This window comes from Schistocerca piceifrons, chromosome 2, assembly GCF_021461385.2.
Source record: "Schistocerca piceifrons isolate TAMUIC-IGC-003096 chromosome 2, iqSchPice1.1, whole genome shotgun sequence".
NCBI lineage: Eukaryota > Metazoa > Arthropoda > Insecta > Orthoptera > Acrididae > Schistocerca > Schistocerca piceifrons.
The window spans coordinates 680,293,455-680,317,269 of record NC_060139.1 but is presented as its reverse complement, the minus strand read 5'-3'; the positions used below and the strand labels follow the sequence as shown (position 1 = coordinate 680,317,269).

The 23,815-nt window shown below is 44.0% G+C and overlaps 1 protein-coding gene and 1 pseudogene across 1 annotated transcript; one reads left to right on the top strand and one right to left on the bottom strand.

Moving 5' to 3' along the window:
* Window positions 1-14,235: 14,235 nt before the first annotated feature.
* LOC124777573 lies at window positions 14,236-22,949 on the top strand. Its single transcript, XM_047253028.1, has 3 exons — window positions 14,236-14,346; window positions 16,538-16,650; window positions 22,537-22,949. Exons 2-3 carry the CDS (start codon window positions 16,582-16,584, stop codon window positions 22,813-22,815), a joined length of 348 nt encoding a protein of 115 aa, XP_047108984.1. The 5' UTR covers window positions 14,236-14,346; window positions 16,538-16,581; the 3' UTR covers window positions 22,816-22,949.
* Window positions 22,950-23,305: 356 nt separating this feature from the next.
* LOC124778740 lies at window positions 23,306-23,423 on the bottom strand (annotated as a pseudogene).
* Between the last annotated feature and the right edge of the window lie 392 nt (window positions 23,424-23,815).

The window sequence follows — 23,815 nt, the reverse complement described above, 5'->3', positions numbered from 1 at the left end:
TTTTCAGTCAAAATTTCTCAGTTACTCAGCTTTTCATAGTTTACTATTTGACTTCACAATTATAGGAGCCTTAAAATATTTTAAAGGATGCTTTTACATATAACTTGTTGCCATTCCGAAACTTATTATTGTTTTGAATCAAAACATGAGAGGTATCCTTGCTCCATAGTCAAGTCTTCAGTGGCGTTTCAAGCGCTTCAATTAGCCCCAGAGTTGAGAAACAGCTGTCCGATACTGCTCGACTGCCTCTTATAAGCGTTAACGGTTATGAAAATTACAACAGCCAGAACGAACGGCTCAATGAACCCAAAGTTTGGAGTGTGTATGGAACAGTGTATGAAAGAAAAAGCTACTAAAATATCAAAGAGACGGAGTATGCGTAGGTTGAACGTGCTTATGTGATGAGGTGCATCTCTTTGGGCCAAGTGTAATCAGCGAAGAGGTGCCAAATCAACGGCAAATGTGGAGGTAATACCTTGCCAATACGGAAGAGCAGAATATCGATTTGTGAGTTGTAACGGAGCAGTTTATCCTTCACATGGTCACCTATAATTATTTCGCAAACATTACTTGCTAGTATTACTCTCAGTACGACCGTGCGTCTCATTCCGAAGAAAAATTTCTCCGTCCAAACCATTATAATTCACGTAACACGACGGGTCTGGATTCTCCGCCTTCCCTGGTCTGCTCCACATATCCCGCGGAACAGTGCAAAAGGAGACTTGCTCATAGTGCCTTAACTGTTTTCTGTGGGCGGCAGTTTGACTGTGCGATTCATTGAAATCGCTTTTTTTCCTGTCATCTCGTTTATACATGATGGAGTAGGGTTTAATGTTCCGTCGTCATCGAGGTAATTGGATAGGGAGCTCGAGCAAGGAATGCTTGAAGGACGGGGAAGGAAATCGGCCGTAATCTTTCAAAGGTACCATACCAGAATCAGCCTGGAGCGATTTAGCGAATTCACGGGAAACCAAATCTAGAGGGCCGGACGCAGTTTCGAACCGTCGTCCTCCTGAATGCGCGTCCAGTGTGCTAACCACTGCGCCATCTCGCTCGGTACAAAAGGTTTCATTATATCAAACTAACACAAATCTCTGGTGTATGTAGTTCCAATCGCATTACATTTGTTGAGACTGTTCTCTAGGAACATTTTACTTTCATCAGTTAGTTTCGTAGACCTGACAATCCTGTTTAACGCTTCTCTGCCGTCATGTTACATGACAGACAATGTTTAACAGTGATTGTACTAATGGATATGTTACTGTGGTCACGGATGCAACAAGTGAGCAACGACAATTTGTCGTCGTGGGACATTTGTAAGATACTAAATGACAGCAAATCGTCACACTACTACAACTACACTCCTGGAAATGGAAAAAAGAACACATTGACACCGGTGTGTCAGACCCACCATACTTGCTCCGGACACTGCGAGAGGGCTGTACAAGCAATGATCAACGCACGGCACAGCAGACACACCAGGAACCGCGGTGTTGACCGTAGAATGGCGCTAGCTGCGCAGCATTTGTGCACCGCCGCCGTCAGTGTCAGCCAGTTTGCCGTGGCATACGGAGCTCCATCGCAGTCTTTAACACTGGTAGCATGCCGCGACAGCGTGGACGTGAACCGTATGTGCAGTTGACGGACTTTGAGCGAGGGCGTATAGTGGGCATGCGGGAGGCCGGGTGGACGTACCGCCAAATTGCTCAACACGTGGGGCGTGAGGTCTCCACAGTACATCGATGTTGTCGCCAGTGGTCGGCGGAAGGTGCACGTGCCCGTCGACCTGGGACCGGACCGCAGCGACGCACGGATGCACGCCAAGACCGTAGGATCCTACGCAGTGCCGTAGGGGACCGCACCGCCATTTCCCAGCAAATTAGGGACACTGTTGCTCCTGGGGTATCGGCGAGGACCATTCGCAATCGTCTCCATGAAGCTGGGCTACGGTCCCGCACACAGTTAGGCCGTCTTCCGCTCACGCCCCAAAATCGTGCAGCCTGCCTCCGGTGGTGTCGCGACAGGCGTGATTGGAGGGACGAATGGAGACGTGTCGTCTTCAGCGATGAGAGTCGCTTCTGCCTTGGTGCCAATGATGGTCGTATGCGTGTTTGGCGCCGTGCAGGTGAGCGCCACAATCAGGACTGCATACGACCGAGGCACGCAGGGCCAACACCCGGCATCATGGTGTGGGGAGCGATCTCCTACACTGGCCGTACACTACTGGTGATCGTCGAGGGGACACTGAATAGTGCACGGTACATCCAAACCGTCATCGAACCCATCGTTCTACCATTCCTAGACCGGCAAGGGAACTTGCTGTTCCAACAGGACAATGCACGTCCGCATGTATCCCGTGCCACCCAACGTGCTCTAGAAGGTGTAAGTCAACTACCCTGGCCAGCAAGATCTCCGGATCTGTCCCCCATTGAGCATGTTTGGGACTGGTTGAAGCGTCGTCTCACGCGGTCTGCACGTCCAGCACGAACGCTGGTCCAACTGAGGCGCCAGGTGGAAATGGCATGGCAAGCCATTCCACAGGACTACATCCAGCATCTCTACGATCGTCTCCATGGGAGAATAGCAGCCTGCATTGCTGCGAAAGGTGGATATACACTGTACTAGTGCCGACATTGTGCATGCTCTGTTGCCTTTGTCTATGTGCCTGTGGTTCTGTCAGTGTGATCATGTGATGTATCTGGCCCCAGGAATGTGTCAATAAAGTTTCCCCTTCCTGGGACAATGAATTCACGGTGTTCTTATTTCAATTTCCAGGAGTGTATAACAGACAGAGTGATAGCTCGGAACGATTTCTCGGATGATCCATTGCAAATGGGAAACAAATAAGAACATTTTGAACACTGCATGAAGTTCAGAAACTGGTCTTCAACATGAGATGTTCACAAAGTGTGATGATACTACATACGCAGTGCCCCATTATGTGCGCCAGATTCGGTACGAATAATTTATTGTGTTTATAATAAAACGAGATCTTTGACTATGATTATGTGAGTTGTCGCATTTAACTTGTACTGATAATTATTTTTTTATTTGCTTGTCTGGATGAACAGACATTAATAATGTGTGTGTGGGTGTATGTGTTTATGTTCATGTATGTATGTGTGTATGTATTTTTTTCCGATGCACAACCTCAGTTGCACTCTACACAACAAGGCAGACTACGAAATACTTAATGGTCATTTTGTAAAGGAGAGCCAGGCCTAATTCAAATCGTTTTGTGATTAAGTGTATTTTGTTGAGTATATTGTCATTTACACTACAGAGCGTTATTTTTTGATTTCGAAATCGATTGCATTTTTCTAATCATACGTTCAGCTGTAACTATGATTGTAGCAGCAGCAACGGTAGCTGCAGTGTTTCCTTAAATTTAAAGAGTCAGAGTATTACGCATTTATTGATGGGTCGCTTTGCTACATCACTTGAGGAAAACTTATTTCCGTAACTATAGCCAGGGTCTCCTTCAATATTATTTATTATTGATGATCGGTTTCAACAGTTAAGATTGTCATCTTCTGATCTGTAAACTGATGGAATACATACAGAGCATTTGACTTATTATTTCTACTTGCCATTACATATGACGAAATGGAAATTCTACCTTCAAATTTTCTTCTTATACTTCCCGTTTCATTATGACTATCACAAATGCCATGTTCACATTATAGTAGATAGTTCTTGCAATATGTATGCAATCGGCATATACACTCCTGGAAATTGAAATAAGAACACCGTGAATTCATTGTCCCAGGAAGGGGAAACTTTATTGACACATTCCTGGGGTCAGATACATCACATGATCACACTGACAGAACCACAGGCACATAGACACAGGCAACAGAGCATGCACAATGTCGGCACTAGTACAGTGTATATCCACCTTTCGCAGCAATGCAGGCTGCTATTCTCCCATGGAGACGATCGTAGAGATGCTGGATGTAGTCCTGTGGAACGGCTTGCCATGCCATTTCCACCTGGCGCCTCAGTTAGACCAGCGTTCGTGCTGGACGTGCAGACCGCGTGAGACGACGCTTCATCCAGTCCCAAACATGCTCAATGGGGGACAGATCCGGAGATCTTGCCGGCCAGGGTAGTTGACTTACACCTTCTAGAGCACGTTGGGTGGCACGGGATACATGCGGACGTGCATTGTCCTGTTGGAACAGCAAGTTCCCTTGCCGGTCTAGGAATGGTAGAACGATGGGTTCGATGACGCTTTGGATGTACCGTGCACTATTCAGTGTCCCCTCGACGATCACCAGTGGTGTACGGCCAGTGTAGGAGATCGCTCCCCACACCATGATGCCGGGTGTTGGCCCTGTGTGCCTCGGTCGTATGCAGTCCTGATTGTGGCGCTCACCTGCACGGCGCCAAACACGCATACGACCATCATTGGCACCAAGGCAGAAGCGACTCTCATCGCTGAAGACGACACGTCTCCATTCGTCCCTCCATTCACGCCTGTCGCGACACCACTGGAGGCGGGCTGCACGATGTTGGGGCGTGAGCAGAAGACGGCCTAACTGTGTGCGGGACCGTAGCCCAGCTTCATGGAGACGGTTGTGAATGGTCCTCGCCGATACCCCAGAAGCAGCAGTGTCCCTAATTTGCTGGGAAGTGGCGGTGCGGTCCCCTACGGCACTGCGTAGGATCCTACGGTCTTGGCGTGCATCCGTGTGTCGCTGCGGTCCGGTCCCAGGTCGACGGGCACGTGCACCTTCCGCCGACCACTGGCGACAACATCGATGTACTGTGGAGACCTCACGCCCCACGTGTTGAGCAATTCGGCGGTACGTCCACCCGGCCTCCCGCATGCCCACTATACGCCCTCGCTCAAAGTCCGTCAACTGCACATACGGTTCACGTCCACGCTGTCGCGGCATGCTACCAGTGTTAAAGACTGCGATGGAGCTCCGTATGCCACGGCAAACTGGCTGACACTGACGGCGGCGGTGCACAAATGCTGCGCAGCTAGCGCCATTCGACGGCCAACACCGCGGTTCCTGGTGTGTCCGCTGTGCCGTGCGTGTGATCATTGCTTGTACAGCCCTCTCGCAGTGTCCGGAGCAAGTATGGTGGGTCTGACACACCGGTGTGAATGTGTTCTTTTTTCCATTTCCAGGAGTGTATATCAGTATATCGTTTCCGTAAAGTCATTTTCTTAAAGTATGGAGAGTACATTACCTTTATTCCAATGGGAAGAATTAACTTTAAAATTCTGGAAAGAGTTAGAAAAGAGGCTCAAATCAAGTAAATAAATATCTTTTCAGTTTCATTCTGGTACCCAAAAGCAATTTTTTATTTCATTAAAAACTAAGTTGAACAAGTTCCAACTTGAATGAACAGATTTAACTTTCAAACTTCGTTCCTTCAAAATGTGACGCCACTGTATAGCAAATAGTATCTTTAATTTTCAGCAGGAAGTTCTGAAGGTGAATATAGCACAGTTCTAGTCACTGTTCCTGTTCGAGTGGTTGATATAGTCACTACGTTCACGGAAAACAGAAATTATGGTGCGTAGTGAATGCTTCGAATCCTTTGTTGGTAAATGCAGCTACGCAATTGTTCGTCTACTGAACACTTCAAAAGAAGACTGATAGCCAAATTAAATCTTAATGAGGTAAAGACGAGGTCAAGATTAACCAAAGCGAGCATTATAGCTTAATATAGTGTCCAAATTGCAAATATATTTGTTCACGTTCGCGCTTACGCTTTTACACTCTATGTAAGCGATGTTAGTCTGTTTCACGCACGCAACAAAACTCTTGAAAAAATTTACGTACAGGGGTATTTGTGTGTAGGAAAAGGGGAACAGGATCGTTGTAACTTCTCTCATTACTGAACACAGGCTCCAGGATGTTCATCAAAACCCTTGGTCAGTATGATTCCCAGACCTGTACCCTCTTTAGCATCTGTGGGATTTGACGGGGCATCGTCATCCCACGATGACAACCGACACAGCTGACTGGACAATACGAATTACACTACTCCACTGCAACTGAAGATTAGTGAAACTTCGCCCATATGGACCCAACTCTGGTAACATCCCTTGAATTTGTATCGACAAGGGATGAGTGTAAGTAGGATGCTTATGTCTTGCAAAGAGAGTGCACTGGCAACTTGACCTAGGACGAATGAATCAGTATGCTACTTTTAGTACTTTGGGGCATTCAGACTTATAACTACGAGTAATTCGCCACCAGCCTAAGTCGACTCTTAAGACAAGAGAACCGACCGGGCTGGAAATTGTTTATGAAAAAAGGATCTACAATTGTTTTCCCCCTTTTTCTCTTATCATTTAATTAAGTTGTTCTGGTAACTTTCATCTTCTCTTTTATTACTGCCCTTATGCAATGACTCGTTAAAAGACATGAAAACGAACAGAGCATTCGTATTGATTTTGCAATTGAAACCGGGTATTAACTTAACGATCGTGAAATAATACACAGGGTTGATGGTGTACAACTTATCACTGATGTATTCAGTTAACTGCTCAATAATAGAGGGAATCAATTACTTTATAAGAGAAAAACGGTTGCCTGGCCCTGGAACAAAATAACTTGCTTCTCTTTAATGAGAAGATCGTAACATTTGTGAAACTGAACGGAAGGGAAAGGACAGGTAGTAATAAGGAAATTGCCGTACACTCAGTTAGTTTAGACTCGGATGGGCTGAAGCAAGAAACCACCACCAGCACTCGCATGCAGAGGAGGAAAGTGGGCCCAGAGAGTGCATTTCTGTCACAGAATACAGCCGTATAAATCAGATCGATGGGGAATAATCTGGTCCGGCTGAAGGCCTCCACCTATTCCACGTGGTTCCCAGACAATACATTTGTTCCACCAGATTTCCGCACTTGTATGAAAACTCCTAGAATTCACAAATAATATCATAAACGTAATTACTTCAAGTCACGCCGAAAGAAACTTATTATACACGAAAGGGCACGACGATCAGCTTAGGGATCAAAGGCGTAAAGAAATTGAAAACACGCGCACGCATGAAGAAATAACCACCCTTACTTTTCACACGAAGTATGGGCAAGTTATTCTAACTTAAACATGCCGGAAAGTTTCTGTGGTGCGTGAATTGCACCACGTTGTTCTACAGGAACAAAGCCAAGTCTGATCAGCGCAAAAATTGCACATAATCGTCAGCTATTACTGCTACCTCATAGCACAAAGGCACTAGAAGACGCATAGCGTTTCAGATGAAGCGAACGTAAATGTTTCAGGCTGTTTACGACAGATAAAACGCAAACTTCGGACGTTCCTAGCAGAGCAACACAGGACCACGACTTTACTCACCAGTAACCAGCAACAGAATGCCTTCCTCTCCACAAAGGTTCCACCGGCTACCACGTGAAAATGAAAACCAGAGAGAGCTTCCGTCACCAACCTGACAAACCAACAATACCATCTCCAGAAAGAATAGACCTCTCTGCCCAGGTACTAGGATCCAGAGTTGGTCATCCTGCTCTCCCTTCCAAGCAGCGACCACTCAGCCCTCGCTCTAGCAGACGTCAACCAACTCAACTTCCACCACATATTGCTAGAAAAGACCTTCAAATGCTCATTTGTTCACATTCACAGACACAAGACGGTTTAGGGAAACGAATAGGTATATGTGTGGAAACGTGGAACATAATAAATGACATGATATAATCAAACACTGATGACCTTTTGCAAAATACTTGGTTTTGTGGCAAGAAAAAACATTTTTCTGCCGCCAGTCAACCTACTCAAGCCTTCTAGGGCGATTCATACGCTCAACCGCAGTTACAAGGTGGGCCATATAATTCATAATGGGAAGTTCTTATGGAATGGCTCTGTTGAGACGTTTTAAGAGAAACACGGAACACTATCTCACAAGCTGACATCTGACGCCTCTAGGATGACAATATCTGTACACGACCCGCAAGACTCCGTTGCAACTGCAGGATAACGAAATTGTTCTAGAGTGACCTAACCCTGCCCTGATTGGCTACAGCGCTCGAGAGATTGCGACAACAGATGAAAATAACACAGAACACGATGTCCCAAGATGAATACCGATACCTTTAAGCCGACAGTCTTTATGCATGAATGCACAGGGCTCCACTACAATTGAATGATAATGAAATTGCTCTCCAATACAGTACTTCCACAGGGACCAAGATAACCTTAGTAAATACTCTGTTGGGGCCACCTGTGTAGTATAAGAATGAAAATTTACTTGGGCTCATTGCTTCAGCCTATTATTTTGTATTAGTTTTCCGCTACTGGAGCTTATAGACACAACATGTATCCTTCCATTTTACTGAACTGCTTTAACGTGTACTATGTTTTCATAAGTAAAAATGGTAATCATCTTTTGATAGAGCAAATGCATGTAAATAAGTGACTGTGTTGTGCTTAATTTAGTGAACACATGAATTATATTAGGTGCAAGTGGTCAGACAACGCAATTTCCACCTATTCTAGCAATTTTCTAACTAAAAATGAAGAATTTTGCAGTATGACACTCATTTCCGTCTTGTTTTCTTTGCTATTCGAAGCCTAATTGTTAATTAAGTTATTTGATTAGTTTGAAATCTCGACTGTCCTCGATTCACGTTATTTTCCAGTGGGTGACAGCTACTTGTTTACAGGACAGCTGCCATAGCAACAATCCGACAGAGCACGAATTTTGTCGTACCTTCCGTCCTGCGCACAGTTATCATATCACTCCGCTACCTTAGGTGCCGGTTGCGTCAACTGGAGACGGCAGTTGCGGTCAGTAACAAAACTGTTGTTATTTGTTCCCATATCCTTTGTTTCTCCGTGCAGGATGTTTCTTTTGCGCAATGTGTTAACCTGTCTGTGAAACAATTTTGGAAGTATTGTAAATACCTGGCTTAGTCGGCTGGAGAGCGCTTAACGAATTCAGTATCAATAAAGTTTCAGATTTGAAGTTTTGTATTGCCTTGATCGCGTTTAGGTACACTGGATTACTAGTTTCGACAGGGCTAAGCTGTCATCTTCAGATTCACAGTGTACAGATTATGAAATCATGCTGTGCGATAAAACATACGTTTGCTTCCGTACCGTCGTAACGGACTCATAATAAAACGAGTTCTTACGGCAAGACAGAACCGTACAGGTTTGGCACATCAAGAAGCGCCCCATGTCTTCCGGCTTGGCTGCGGCTACATACTGAAAATCTGTGCTAAGTTCCTATGGGACCAAACTGCTGAGGTCATCGGACCCTAGGCTTACACACTACTTAATCTAGCTACAACATACGCTAAGGACAACGCACACACATATATACATACACACACACACACACACACACACACACACACACAAACACACACGCACGCACGCACACACACACACGCACGCGCGCGCGCGCGCGCGCGCGCGCACACACACACACACACACACACGAGGGAGGACTCGAACTTCTGACGGTGAGAGCCGCGCGAACCGTGGCAGGGCGGTTACCCCGCGCAGCACTACATACTGATTGTACGTAGCTACATGAAATACAGCCGGCAGCCAAGCCAGGCACATGGGGCGCTTGTTATGATGTCACAGTTACATTTTTAATGTCCTACTCTCTCTTTATTAAGGAAATAAAGTTCCTTTTATCGCAGAGCATGAGTTCATAACCAGTACAGTGTGAATACAAAGATGGCACCTTAGTCCTATCGAAACTATTAATCAGGAGTACCTATGCGCGATCAAGGCAATAAAAAATTCCATATCAGAAACTTTCTTTACATTGAACTTAGGAAGTGATAGGACCATTACGACCTTGCTAAGCGAACTCAATACTGCTTAGTAAAGATAAACGTACGAATGTACTCAGTTCGGAATGACACAGGTGATATATATATATATATATATATATATATATATATATATATATATATATATATATATATGCACTTGCACGTAACGCTGAATTGACAATGTCTCCCCCCCCCCCCCAATCGCTTTCTTATTACGGGTATAATTATGAGCAGTTTGCCATTAATTTCACATTTTCTGATATGTTTCATCCATATTCTCTTTGAATTCAGCAAAGAACTTTCATGGTACGCCTAGTATCCGACTACATGTCTCGCCTATCTCCATTTTTATAGGGGCAGACATAGTATCTACAGAGACACAAAGCAACTGTTCGAAAATTATAACACATTATTCATTAAAATAACAGTTGCGATATGTTTTAGATGATTACCGGCTTCGTTCGTTATCTGACCCTAATGGTAATAATTTAATCACATCACAATTACGAAATAATAAGCCTTACAAAATCTCCATTTAATTTGCACTACGTAGAAAAAAATCTCAGTTCAATTTGCACTACGTATACAATCTTGTACTCCACTCAGTTCCCTGATCCATCCGCTTATTTCCCTGTCTCTCCCAGTAATTGTCAATGCACATCTCTCCACTGCTCGCTGAGCAGTACTAACATTTGAATCCCTTTTTGCATTAAAGGTCCCTGTCTCACTAGATGAAGGCAAAATAGAGGCTTTAAACCTCCCTTTCCAGACTTAGTGATCGTAAAGCAAGACTTCATTCAGTTAACTAAAAACGTTCCAGGCTATTTTTACTGTCCTCTCCTTGCGTCTCATCATCACATTCCAACATTTGTCTTCGATTTTGCTAAACACAGTAAGCGACCAAATTATTCAGTGTTCATTTGTACTATATTCTTTTCGAGCTTATAATTTATTTTAAAGCTGTCTTTCATTACTTTCAAACTTGCACAATTTTAAGTTTATCTGCACTGGAGGCAAGCAACACAGCATCACCGCCAACACCAAGGTAGAAGATCAGTTAAAACGTCTTTCTTCTTACTTTCCACTGAAAACTTTATTTAGGGCTACTGGGAAAAGCAGCTTGTTTCTTCATTCAGTTACGTGATGTCCGCTAACTGGTGAAATGTAATGGAAGGTATAGCACTGATGTGTTTAGAGTGAATCAGTGCCTTCTTCCTTAAGGGTTTTTGTGTACGTTTCAGTCAAAAACAATGTTCTGTAGTTAGTTCACGACTCTCATGTGATACATTGACCTATACTCACGTATAAAAGCTGATCGTCCGTTTAACTGATTGAAATTAGATCTCTTTTTCGACTTGGCTGCTGATAATTGTAGAGAATTTCTTGTACGCTACGGAGAATAGGCTGATATGTTTACAGTTTTGTTTGTCTTGTCTGTCTCTTTTCTTAAGAAGGAGAATAATAAAAGCCATGTTCCGGTGTTAAGGTCTTCTTCTTCTGAGCAGCAATTCCGTAAAGGAGGAGACGTATTTCACAGAACTGGATGAGAGCGAATCAAGGTGTCTATACAGAAAAGGTTGGAATACAGTTGTCCACAAGACAACATCCTGGAATGACATTATTTCCATCGTTAACGCTCTGTATTTCTAATGGAAATCTCAATTACCATTTATTTAAAGAAATCTTTAAATACTTCTACTTTTTTCTCTCTATTGCTACAGACATTGACACCATAATTGATGGTATATCCACAAGAAAAATTGTTGTATTCGTTTTTTACACATATTTTTCATTCAGTTCGAGAATAAATTCGTATATACTACATATATTTAAGAATCTTTGGGCACAGCACGCAAGATTAGAATATTCAGCGGACAGTGGCATTGAACCTAGTAATGCGTTCCTGTGAAATACGTATAACAAAACAGGAAGAAGAAACGAAGCTTGACGTAGCTAACGTGTCTTCACAGAGCAATCGTTAAGTGGATGACATTCAACATGCCGAAGGTGACGAACTAACTACAAGTTTTCACACACAGAACTGAGAATAACAATCTTATAAGTTGGCAGGCAGTCTGCCTCGCCGTCTCGTACCATAGCACTCTGCACTACCTACTGCTTCAGTTTCACTTCAGCCGAGTCTGCAAGCCTTCACCACAAATTAAACCCAAAATTTAAACAAAAATTTGACTTTTGAGAAAAGTAGTACATTCTTGGCAGAACCACGATTTTAAACAATGACTATATGCTGTTAACTATTTGTTACGATATGAATACATGTAAAATAACAGTGACAGACGAACAATGTTTATCGTAGACATTTAAGCATGTAAGACTGCTGCGCTGTCATGAGTGGTTCTAAATTGAATATCGATAGCTCCTTGCTGAAATCCAAACAATAACCTACAAGCTACAAGCACAGGCAGCACAGTTTGAGTGAATAATGCAACTTATTCATATAGCTGCAAACAACGCTCACAAAATAAATGTTATTCATTACAACCGGTTTACCTGCTACCCCTCTCTGACACGAGGCAGGCGTAATTTCCACAGGGAAATTTGCAGATGGAGGGACTATCGTAAACGTCATTCATCAGTGAAGGTCGCAGTTAATATCGTCCTCAGCGAGTGAAGTGGCACAGTGGTATTTGAGGGGCATGAAATCTTTCCGGATCACGTCTTACCTCGTTATCCAGAACTGTCCAAACTGAACGAGTACCTTCTCCAATGACGTCTGTGACGACAGGAGGTTTAATATAGTACTCCTTTCCCATTTTTTGTAAAAAACTACGACTAAATTTAGGAAGACTTTGCTATGGCTCACTGGTTGTTTTCAAAGGAGAAAAAATCTAGAGTGTGTACTATACATGTTAACATGAAAGAATGAAATTTTCACGCTGCAACGTCGTGTGTGCTGAGATGAACCTTCCTCACAGATTAAAACTATGTGCCCGATCGAGACTCTAGCTCGAGGCCTTTGCCTACGTGGATAAGTGCTCTACAGGTTTTTTTTTTGCGACTGAGCTACTCAAACGTAACTCTCGACCTCTCCTCGCAGCTTTACTTCCACCGGTGTCTCATCTCCAAAGGCAAGAATCCCAAATTCGAGTCTCGGTTGGCACTTAGTTTTTATCTAGCACGAAGTTGAACATGAAGACATTCGTACTTAATAAGTTACGGTGTACTGTCATCACAGAAACACTGTGCCCCTCACTATACGATCTGTTCGAGACCCGGTATGTCTTGTTGTGGTCTTGAGTCCGAAAATGCAGCTCTCATGCTGCTCTGTTAATTCTCGGAAGTCGAAGAACTGAACAGAAAAGATAGAAGACTAACACAACTGCTTACGTTAGTTCTGCCCACAGTCTCGTATTCGGGAACAGCTGGAAGTAAGCCGGCCGAAGTGGCCGTGCGGTTAAAGGCGCTGCAGTCCGGAACCGCAAGACCGCTACGGTCGCAGGTTCGAATCCTGCCTCGGGCATGGATGTTTGTGATGTCCTTAGGTTAGTTAGGTTTAACTAGTTCTAAGTTCTAGGGGACTAATAACCTCAGCAGTTGAGTCCCATAGTGCTCAGAGCCATTTGAACCATTTGAACCAGCTGGAAGTAGACTAAACATCTATTATAGCGACGCCTGGTTACCACAGAAGTGTTGTTGCGTTACACTAGAATATATCGTGTATTAGCTCTGAATCAGTATACATGAGACTGTTTGCAGCAAATTTGTGTGATTACAAAAAATTCGTTTAGTGGAGGTTCCTTACAAATTTGCACTTTTATTCTGCACACGTTTGCATTCGTTACTAACACTAAACAACATTTCTACATAATGCTGTACGAGACGCTGGTCAGGAGCTCCGCAGCTATTTTGGCTTTAGGAGGACAAAGGGAACGTCTGTAGAAAACTGCTCATGTGTGATACTGAACTGATCTACTCTGAAGAAATTTGCTAGCCGTAAGCAGACAGTGCAAACACTACTCCGCCACGAATAACAGTTGCCTAATAATACGAACAGTTCTGTTTCTTTTATGACAAACTCCGCACCAATATTCTTTTTGCTGTACGTGACTTTCATATCTCATAATATATTAAGTTAATGTAATTAAAGCAACATTTCTCACATCGATAACTGATTCTTCCTATAGATAAATGTGTGCTGTATGACAAGGCAGGCCAACCACATATAAAAAATGCATTTGTTCTAATGGCGACCTTAGTTCTTCAGTGACAATAAGATGCCGCACACTATCATCGGCCAACGACATATCTCCAATTTGTGGAAACCACACTATGACAACTTGCTTAATACTCGTTTCATTGGTGTGTGAGACGCACAATTTCGTAACGAATGCCCGCCTCGAGAACCAGAGGGCCCGACCGCTGCTCGGTTGATGACGCAATGTTCCGGGAGGTCTCAGCGCTGGCGGCGTCACACAGAAAGCACCAGAGAGTACGACGTGCCCTCGGAGGGGATGCACCTACGGCCAGGCCACAGCCGTTAAATAGCGGGCCAGCGGCCGTCGTCTGCACTGTACCACAGGCACAGCGCACGCACACACGCACTGTACGAGGTAAGTGCTCGCTCTGCGCAGACAGATCGTTTGTCCGTTTCTGTAGTCATCAGTCTTTTGATCTGATTTGATGCGGCCCGCCACGAATTCCTCTCTTGTGCCAACCTCTTCATCTCAGAGCAGAATTTGTAACCTATGTCCTCAATTATTTGCCCGATGTATTCTACTTTCTGTCTACATCTACAGATCGTACCCTCTACAGCTCTCTCTAGTACCATTAATTTATTCCGTGCTGTCTTAACAGATGTACTACCATCAAGTTATTTCTTCTTGTCAGCGTTTTCCATATATTCTTTTCCTCACCGATTCTGCGTATAACCTCCTCATTGCACACCTTATCAACCCACCTAATGTTCAACATTCGTCTGTATAGCACTACAAATCCCCAAGCAAGCGATTGTCTAGGTCACTACTGCGTAGTAAACCTGAGGCGAAAGCTAGCCAATACATAGGCTCTTGTAACACTCTGCTTGCCCATCGATCCTTCTCGCGCTGCCTCTGCAGTGGAGCGCAGGATTAGACGAATCTTTGCTGTTTCTTTCTTTGTGTAAGCAGACTTTACCGGAAGAGGTAATAGTGTAGAGCCTGGAGAAATTATAAATGTCTTTTTAAAATTTTTATGCTGTTGAGAATAATGCTATTACGTTACAAAGAACGTAGTTTCATTTTCCGGCGAGTGGGACGAGAAGATGAAAGAAATTGTACTTGGCATAGTAATAAAAATTAGGTACTCCAAAAAAGGTTCGCTTGTATTTAAAAAACACAGTCTAATGGATCATCTTCATAAAACATCGACTGCCATGGACTTCAAACTGCTGAAAGGTGAACTGACTGAGAATAAGTTGTTGCACTTGATATTGCAGAACGTTGATACTTTGGAAACTAGAAGGGAGTTGTTTGAGGAAGAACTGGAATATGCTATAAGGGTGTTGTCTAGAGAATGATTCAGAATAAAGTGAAGAAAAGTAAATGGAAAGATGAAAATACTACTGATACTGAAGAAAGTCTCAATGTAGAAGACAAGTGTTGATGCTGTCGAAACTAGAAGGGAGTCGTCTCGGGAAGGATTGGAACATCCTATACGGAAGTTGTCTAGGGTCGAATTGGAATACGATACATCAAAAGTACATTGTTAATTAATTCTACAAATAATGCAAGAGGAAGAAGACTGCAAATGCAAGATGTAAAGTGAAAAACCCTTACTGCGGATTGGTGGGCATGTGCGAAATAGATCAAGACTAGGAGGGTGAAGGATGGAAGCGATGGAAGGAGTTCAGAATTAACAGGTCCAAAGAATGTGTACTACAAACACAAAAAGCGCTTTTAGACCTCAAGGTGATCAGCCAAAGTAATGGCGACAGAAGGATTGCCTGAAAAATGGAGACATTAGTTGAAAGATCTTCTCTGGCTGTTTAGATAGATAATTTCGAATAAGTAGAATGACTTTAAAAAGCAAAATGTATTCAGTCGGATCATCTATAGCTTAGCTCTGACGGCTGATAATAATACGCTTGGAAAGTACTCTTGTTCTGCTGCCCAGAAAAGACTCAGGGAGCCTAATTCCAGCACACATCCATATATCAATTTTGTAACTTCCTTTTATCTCAAAGATGTCAAGAAATGTTTCTGACATCTGAATTGCATAGTAGTTGAAATACATTTATGTTTTATTTTCATAAATAAAAATGGAGTAGATTTATAAAGATTTCCAATGGTATACAAATATACAGTTTTACTGAACTTTTAGGAAGGCCTCGTAGTATTAGTGTATAAAAAGCACTAAACTATTCTGAATATTTACTGCAGTTTTGACTTGGGGGGGAGGGGGGGGGTTGATGTACAAAAGGGTCGTTAGTAGGAATTTGATTGCTTCTGTACTATTTAATGTTTAGGTGGGAGTAAACTTCTTTCGTGTAGAACTGTTCTTGTAAAAGTTACATCTGCAAATTATTGCCATCAGACAGGAAGAACTTTATTTAATGGCAAAAGTCGTGAAAGAAATGTAGCTGATTGTGGTGGTATCTCAGTGTAACTTTATTATGACCAGCGTAAGTGATTTCTAAGCAATTGTTTAAAACAGCTTCAAATGTGACGAAAATGTGTCCGAACATACATTAAATATCGATGTCGTCAATAATCATGTATTATGAAACTATGTAGCTTCTAATGCTCTCTGTCTCCTCTGTTCCAGACTGACAGCTGGACCAGTCGCAGCCCCGCTAAACACACCACACAATGAGGACGACTTTGGCTCTTCTCCTCATCAGCGTCTTCGCTGTCATTTGTTCCGCTCAAGTGGAAGAGGTATGTAGACGTCGGAACTTTACCGTTCTCCAGTGTGGCGAGTGCGGACGCATTTATCATTGAATGTTTCGTGAGGGTGCCTGCGTAGGCGAGATTAGTAAAACTCTTTGGTATTGGAAGCAGACGGGTTGAATCTTGAGTAGGAAGAGACAGTTTGCGATGTATAGCCTGATCCTGATTTTTGAACTGACTACCAAAACATATGGATAATGCCAGACGTCTTTGTAAGGATTTTTGGGGTCAGTGTTGAAACATTTTCCGTTGTGATCTGTCCTATCAGAGAGATAGTTTTACCTAGAAGGCGTCTCAGAGTTTTTTAAAAGGAAGCGGCAAAGTGATAGTACCTATTTTCATTTTGCCTGGTCTTTCACCGTTCTGATAAACCTAGTAACCAAGCTGGCACATGGCAGTCCTTCATATGATACTTGATTCTCATACCAGCACCAGTAACTTGACATCATCATCATCATCATCATCATCATTTAAGACTGATTATGCCTTTCAGCGTTCAGTCTGGAGCATAGCCCCCCCTATACAATTCCTCCATGATCCCCTATTCAGTTCTAACATTGGTGCATCTTCTGATGTTAAACCTATTACTTCAAAATCATTCTTAACCGAATCCAGGTACCTTCTCCTCGGTCTGCCCCGACTCCTCTTACCCTCTACTGCTGAATCCATGAGTCTCTTGGGTAACCTTGCTTCTCCCATGCGTGTAACATGACCCCACCATCTAAGCCTGTTCGCCCTGACTGCTAGATCTATAGATTTCATTCCCAGTTTTTCTTTGATTTCCTCATTGTGGACACCCTCCTGCCATTGTTCCCATCTACTAGTACCTGCAATCATCCTAGCTACTTTCATATCCGTAACCTCAACCTTGTTGATAAGGTAACCTGAATCCACCCAGCTTTCGCTCCCATACAAGAAAGTTGGTCGAAAGATTGAACGATGCACAGATAACTTAGTCTTGGTACTGACTTCCTTCTTGCAGAAGAGAGTAGATCGTAGCTGAGCGCTCACTGCATTAGCTTTGCTACACCTCGCTTCCAGTTCTTTCACTATGTTGCCATCCAGTGAGAATATGCATCCTAAGTACTTGAAACCGTCCACCTGTTCTAACTTTGTTCCTCCTATTTGGCACTCAATCCGTTTATATTTCTTTCCCACTGACATTACTTTCGTTTTGGAGATGCTAATCTTCATACCATAGTCCTTACATTTCTGATCTAGCTCTGAAATATTACTTTGCAAACTTTCAATCGAATCTGCCATCACAACTAAGTCATCCGCATATGCAAGACTGCTTATTTTGTGTTCACATATCTTAATCTCACACAGCCAGTCTATTGTTTTCAACATATGATCCATAAATAAAATGAACAAGAGTGGAGACAGGTTGCAGCCTTGTCTTACCCCTGAAACCACTCTGAACCATGAACTCAATTTACCGTCAACTCTAACTGCTGCCTGACTATCCATGTAAAGACTTTTAATTGCTTGCAAAAGTTTGCCTCCTATTCCATAATCTCGTAGAACAGACAATAACTTCCTCCTAGGAACCCGGTCATATGCCTTTTCTAGATCTATAAAGCATAGATACAATTCCCTGTTCCACTCATAACACTTCTCCATTATTTGCCGTAAGCTAAAGATCTGGTCCTGACAACCTCTAAGAGGCCTAAACCCACACTGATTTTCATCCAATTGGTCTTCAACTAATACTCGCACTTTCCTTTCAACAATACCTGAAAAGATTTTACCCACAACACTGATTAAAGAGATACCTCTGTAGTTGTTACAATCTTTTCTGTTTCCATGTTTAAAGATTGGTGTGATTACTGCTTTTGTCCAGTCTGATGGAACCTGTCCCGACTCCCAGGCCATTTCAATTATCCTGTGTAGCCATTTAAGACCTGACATTCCACTGTATTTGATGAGTTCCGACTTAATTTCATCCACCCCAGTCGCTTTATTGCACTGCAATCTATTGACCATTTTTTCCACTTCCTCAAATGTGATCCTATTTCCATCATCATTCCTATCCCATTCTACCTCGAATTCTGAAACATTACTGATCGCATTTTCACCTACATTGAGCAACTCTTCAAAATATTCCCTCCATCTGCCCAAGGCATCCACCGGATTCACCAGCAGTTTTCCTGACCTGTCCAAAATGCTTGTCATTTCCTTCTTACCTCCCTTTCGAAGACTGCTAATTACACTCCAGAATGGTTTTCCAGCAGCTTGACCCATAGTCTCCAACCTTTTTCCAAAGTCTTCCCACGAGTTCTTCTCGGATGCTGCAATTATCTGTTTGGCTTTGTTTTTTTCTTCAACATAACTTTCTCTGTCTACCTGGGTTCTGGTATGTAGCAATTTTTGATACGCCTTCTTTTTCCTTTTACAGGCTGCCTTGACTGTATCATTCCACCAAGCTGTTTGCTTCATCCTACTTTTACAAACTACTGTTCCAAGACATTCTTTAGCCACTTCTAGTACTGTGTCCCTGTACCTTGTCCATTCCTTTTCCAATGACTGTAATTGACTACATTAAACTAACTGGTACCTTTCTGAGATCGCTGTTATGTACTTGTGCCTGATTTCCTTATCCTGGAGTTTCTCCACTCTTATCCTCCTACATATGGACCTGACTTCCTGCACTTTCGGCCTCACAATCCCAATTTCACTGCAGATTAAATAATGATCAGTGTCATCAAAGAATCCCCTGAATACACGTGTGTCCCTCACAGCCTTCCTGAATTCCTGATCTGTTATTATATAGTCAATGACAGATCTGGTTCCCCTGCCTTCCAAAGTATACCGGTGAACGTTCTTATGTTTAAAAAAGGAGTTTGTGATTACTAAGCCCATACTGGCACAGAAATCCAACAGTTGTTTCCCGTTCCTGTTGGCCTCCATATCCTCTCCAAATTTACCCATAACCTTTTCATACCCTTCTGTTTGATTTCCAATCCTGGCGTCAAAATCACCCATGAGCCGAACACTGTCCTTGTCCTTTACTCTAACAACTACATCATTGAGTGCCTCATAAAAACTATCCATCTTATCTTGATCTGTCCCTTCACAATGCGAATATACTGACACAATCCTAATTTTCTTGCTAGACACTGTCAGATCTATCCATATCAGTCGTTCGTTTACATACCTTATTGCAACTACGCTGGGTTCCATTTCTTTCCTGATGTAAAGCCCTACACCCCATTGTGCTATTCCTGCTTTGACTCCTGACAGATAGACCTTGTATTCTCCCACTACCTCTTCTTTCTCACCCCTTACCCGAATGTCACTAACAGCTAAAACGTCCAGCCCCATCTTACTTGCAGCCTCTGCCAGCTCTACCTTCTTCCCAGAGTAGCCCCCATTGATATTAATAGCTCCCCATTTCATTGTGACCACGACTCAGAATATGTCCGAGATGCCCAGCCTTATTCCAAAGTAACTGGTATCCCGACTGTCGGGACCACTTACTTGGCCACTCATACGTTGCCCGTGGTTCATGAACTAGGACATGACTACAGGAACCCACACCATGAACCACAGTAACTTGACATAGCTATTTAATTATCAGCTATCTGTTACTCAAATGATAGTAGCTAATGATTGTTCCTAGGCCTCTCCTACGTGTGTTTTGGTATTCGGCTTTCGGCCAAGAGGGCTACGTCGTCTATGAATCTTGAAACTGTTGTTCTTTAGCTACTTCGACCGTTCTTGATAACGTTCTTGACTCTAAATTGAGTCGCATTGTACACTTAATTATACTGCTCTAATGGTAAAAGGAACGAAGGTATTTTTATTACTTTATCTTCTAGTCGGACGTATTACTGAAAATGTACATGTAATTTCAAATGTTTCATGACAGCAACTCGTCTAAGTTCAGCCAGAAAAGTACGAATTCAAGCCGAGTGCTTCATTGGCCTGAAGAAGTGGGTAGTCACACTCAGTAAAAACACTATCGGAAAGATATCATACCTCGTATTGAACAATCGCGTGGCGCCACATTCACTGAGACACAATCACCAGAGTACGAAAGGCCTTAAGCGCAGCACTGAAAGAATCTTATGGGTTTCTCCTCACACTCAGTGGCCCGGGCCATACCCCCGTTTGATATTCTGGTTATGCTTCATTTCCAATGAAACAAATTTTCACTGCTGACGAAGACTAAATTGCAAAATAATTGGGAGGAAACAGCAAAATAAGCAAATGAACGCTGTTTGGCGATACCTGCAACTCGTCTGTGCTTTTTGAATCCTGTTCGATGCTTCAGCAGCCAGCTGCAAGCGATCCTCATGCGATCCAGGATGAGGAGCGTTCCAGCTTTCACATGCAGGCGCGACCAAAAATACGCCACAAAATCCTACTGAACATTGGGGTGACTATCACTTCAAAGAAATTAGTGAAGCTAAACAACCATCGACACATTTGGCACATAGATTCGAGAAGAAAACCCATGTAGCAGTGGTACATTCTTGTGTGAGAAGATAAATGGACTGAAAAACGGACTAGACTCCTTTCTACTAAAGCAACGGTATGCGTTATCCTTACATTTGTATTCCTAGTCATATATCTTTTCTTCACTTGCTTCATTACTCCTGCGACCGAGCGAGGTGGTGCAGTGGTTAGCACACTGGACTTGCATTCGGGAGGACGTTGGTTCAATCCCGTCTCCGGCCATCCTGATTTAGGTTTTCCGTGATTTCCCTAAATCGCTTCAGGCAAATGCCGGGATGGTTCCTTTGAAAGGGCACGACCGATTTCCTTCCCCATCCTTCCCTCACCCGAGCTTGCGCTCCGTCTCTAATGACCTCGTTGTCGACGGGACGTTAAACACTAATCTCCTCCTCCTCCTCCTCATTACTCCTGCGACTTATGAGTTGAATATCTGTTTCTATTAGCTCCTCACCGACCTTGCATGCTTCGTTATCTACATACTAGCTGCTGCTCCATAGCTTCTCGAGTGTACATTTACGGCACCTGTACCTTCGGCACGTATGTTGCACACACATCCTCGTGCCCCCTCTCTCTTTCCATCTCACTCTCTTCCCCCTCTCTTCCTTTCTGCCTCATCTCTGTTCATTTCCTCCTCCTCTATTTCTCTGTCCACCCCCACCTCCTCTCTCCACCTGTCCAACTCCTCCTCCCACCCACTATGTCCTCCTTCCTCCACTCTCCTTGTCTGTGCATCTCCTCCTGTCCTCACTCCATCTGCCCATCACCTCCTGCTGCACCCCCTCTCCATATCCTCACCACGTGTGCCCGTTTCTTCCACCCCAGTCTCGTTGTCCATCAGTTTCCCCATTATCTATGCTCTGCTCTCCACTTTCCTACGTACATTACCCTTGTCTATGACAATTCCCTCTTCTCCTCCCTGTGCTCATCTCATTCCCTCTCCCCTGTCTCTGCCCTTAACCTCCTCCACTCTCTCTTTGTCCCTCTCATCTTCCCCCTCTCTGTCTACCTCATCCTCCTTCCAATTCCCTGTCCATCACCTCCTTCCTCCTTCTCTCCTGGTCCTCCTCTGTCCATGTCATCCTGCTTCCCTCTCCCTATATCCGTATCTCCTGCACCACCTTCACGTCGTCTTCGTGTCCTATCTCCCTATTTCCATGTGCCCCATCTCTTTGTCCATCTTCTCCTGTTTCCTCTCCGTATCCATCACCCCCTGTCCCCCCACCCTCCCCTACTGCCCCGTCTCGATATACATCTCCTCCTCCCCCTCTTTCTTTCTATCTCTCCTCCCCACCCTCCTCTAGCTAGACGTCGGAATATTCAAAAAAACAAGTAGATAGCTTCTTGGTCTCGTTCATTGCTGTAGGAGTCAGAGGAGACAATTGGGTGGCTTCTTAATTGTCTTCATTATTCTAGGACTCCGTGGTGCGGGAGCGGCGCTTCGTGTCGAGGGTGGAGAACCCGCCGAAGCGGCAGGAGAGCCACTTGTCGGGCAGCGTGGACGGCGGCATCAGCCGCGACCGGCGCATCGGCACCATGGTGCACGGCCGGGCGGACGGCGTGTGGACCAGCAAGGACGGCAACACCAGGGTGGGCGCCGGCGTCAGCTACGGCCGCGTGCACAACGGGCCGGCCGCCGGGCCCGCCTCCAAGGGCGGCTACATCAACGTCCAGCACAGCTTCCCGGGCAAGTGAGCGGATGAGAAAGCAGCTGCACAGCGTGCCACACACACACAGCCGGACTCTTGCTCTTTTAAAGCTCTATTTCATTTCTCTTACACCGATGTTGAGCATTTAAGTGTTATTTTGTTATTTATGTAAATAAGGATGTAAATAAATATGTATTTTTGATAAATAAATTAGTAAGACCAAGACTGTGTCAGCCTTAGCTTTCCATTTACAGCATGGTGTATGGCGGAGCGTATCTTGTACCATTACAAATCTTTTCTTTCATGTTCCGTTAGCAAAGCTAAAAACTCCTCCCGAACAGGCCCTGAAGACCCAACGGTACTGACCGCCTGTCAATCTCATCCTCAGCTCATAGGCGTCACTGGATGCGGACACGGATGGGCATGTGGTCAGCATACCGCTCTCCCGGCCGTACGTCAGTTTCCGAGACCGGAGCCGCTACTTTTCAATCAAGTAGCTCCTCAGTTTGCCTGACAAGGGCTGAGTACACCCCGCTTGCCAACAGCGCTCGGCAGACTGGATGGTCACCCATCCAAGTGCTAGCCCAGCCCTACAGCGCTTAATTTCGGTGATCTGACGGGAACCGGTGTTACCACTGCGGCAAAGCCGTTGGCTCCGTTAGGAAATGGGCGAGGGTAAAAACAACCATCTATATGCCTCTGACGAGCCCTAATTTTTCTTGTCTTGTCTTCAGGGTCCTTATGCGAAACGTACGCTGGCGGCGTTCGAATCGTTATGCAGTCAGTTGCAAACGCCTATTTTCTAAATTTTTTCAGTAATGTTTCCAAATAGAACTTCGTTTCCCATCCAGGAATTCCGAATCAAGTTGACGATGGACCTCTTTAAGACTCGTGTGTTGATTGAACCGTCATGCCGGTAATGTATCTAGCAGCACACCTCTGAACTGCTTCAATGTCCTCCTTTAATCCGGCCCGGTGGCAATTCCCAACAGACGAGCATTTCTTAAAAATATGTCACCTTCACCAGCTACACTTATCTAAAATTC

Excerpts from the sequence above, each read along its gene's own strand:
- LOC124777573 (XM_047253028.1), top strand. The coding sequence starts at position 16,582 with ATGAGGACGACTTTGGCTCTTCTCCTCATCAGCGTCTTCGCTGTCATT. Across the intron at positions 16,651-22,536 it reads GTTCCGCTCAAGTGGAAGAG|GACTCCGTGGTGCGGGAGCG; the intron begins GTATGTAGACGT and ends TCATTATTCTAG.